Source organism: Aulonocara sp. 'chitande type north' Nkhata Bay, linkage group LG4, assembly GCF_057382095.1.
Source record: "Aulonocara sp. 'chitande type north' Nkhata Bay isolate Kocher_YH1m ecotype deep benthic linkage group LG4, A_spYH_male_GT1.1, whole genome shotgun sequence".
Lineage (NCBI taxonomy): Eukaryota > Metazoa > Chordata > Actinopteri > Cichliformes > Cichlidae > Aulonocara > Aulonocara sp. 'chitande type north' Nkhata Bay.
The window spans coordinates 6,850,147-6,851,250 of record NC_141347.1 but is presented as its reverse complement, the minus strand read 5'-3'; the positions used below and the strand labels follow the sequence as shown (position 1 = coordinate 6,851,250).

The 1,104-nt window shown below is 44.1% G+C and overlaps 1 protein-coding gene across 1 annotated transcript in view; it reads right to left on the bottom strand.

Moving 5' to 3' along the window:
- Nucleotides 1-524: 524 nt before the first annotated feature.
- The window catches only part of LOC147331868 (stonustoxin subunit alpha-like), a 20,437-nt gene continuing 19,857 nt past the window's right edge, over nucleotides 525-1,104 (bottom strand). The window contains exon 3 of the mRNA XM_086290471.1: nucleotides 525-1,104. This exon is cut by the window's right edge and continues 405 nt beyond it. Coding sequence (XP_086146597.1) covers nucleotides 968-1,104 — 137 coding nt within the window. The 3' untranslated portion in view covers nucleotides 525-967.

The following is a 1,104-nucleotide window of genomic DNA, read 5'->3' as shown; positions in this document are numbered from 1 at the left end:
GGGGGGAGCAGCAGGAGGACTCTGGATGCTGACGTCAGTGTATCTGTGGAAGCTCCCACAGCGTGTCTGTCATTCAATATTGTGCTGTATATTGTATCTATGCAAAGATGAACAGACTGTGTGTTCACTGGTCTCTGTGCTGCAGCTCTGATGTCATCATCACTCCCTCCTCCACCCTCAGCAGTCCCAGCATGCTGCTGTGGTGCACCCCACCCTCACTCTACACCTGAGCCACAGACCACACCCTCCACCTCAATATACACCACAGTTTTCTCTGCTGTGGAAATGAGATCAGGAGGAAATCATCATTATTATTATTTAATAAACGCTCACATTAATGTGGGCTTATTTGTTTCATATTAGAAACATTAGTTGAGTGTTTTTAGTATAAAATGGTCAAAGTCCCTCTTTTTGCTCCTCCCCTCACCTGTGGATGGGCGGTGCTGTTACCGTGGTGACAGCTTGGATGTGTTTCAGTCCTGCCTGGTTATCACTGCAGGAATCTTTCACATTTATTACAGGTAATAACTCTGATTTTTCTGTGTATTATGAACCAAATGTATCCTGATACACACAGAGATGGATGAGCAGAGGGTTTTTTTGCAGTTTATGTAGTTACTATGGACTTAATGCATACATATTATTAAAATTAGGGCTATAACAGTTGTATTGATGTATAGCAACTTGAAATGCTCCCACAAATGGCTCCACAGCATGTAAAAATATAACAAAAGCTCTGGCGGACTTGGTTCTGTGGTCAGTCTTAAAGGGTGAAGTTAAACTCTGTAATCTTCACTGTGTCACAGAGTTCAGTGAGTCCCGTTATTCACAGTATCAATCAGATCATCAGAGAACAGCTGATCAGCAATCAGTGGTGCCAACAGCGCCTCCTGTGGTGAGAGGATGCAATAATGCAATGTAGCATTTTTCCACTCAACACTTGCAGTCATGGAAACTGTCTGTTGGATCAGCACAGGGACACTGAGGAACCAGTATGCCAGACTGTAAACCCAGGATAAAGAGTTTGAGTGAATGTGGTGTTGAAGGTGTGGAGGTGGATCAGAGTGTCAGAGGAGACTCTGTAGAAGGACAGAGTGCCAGCAG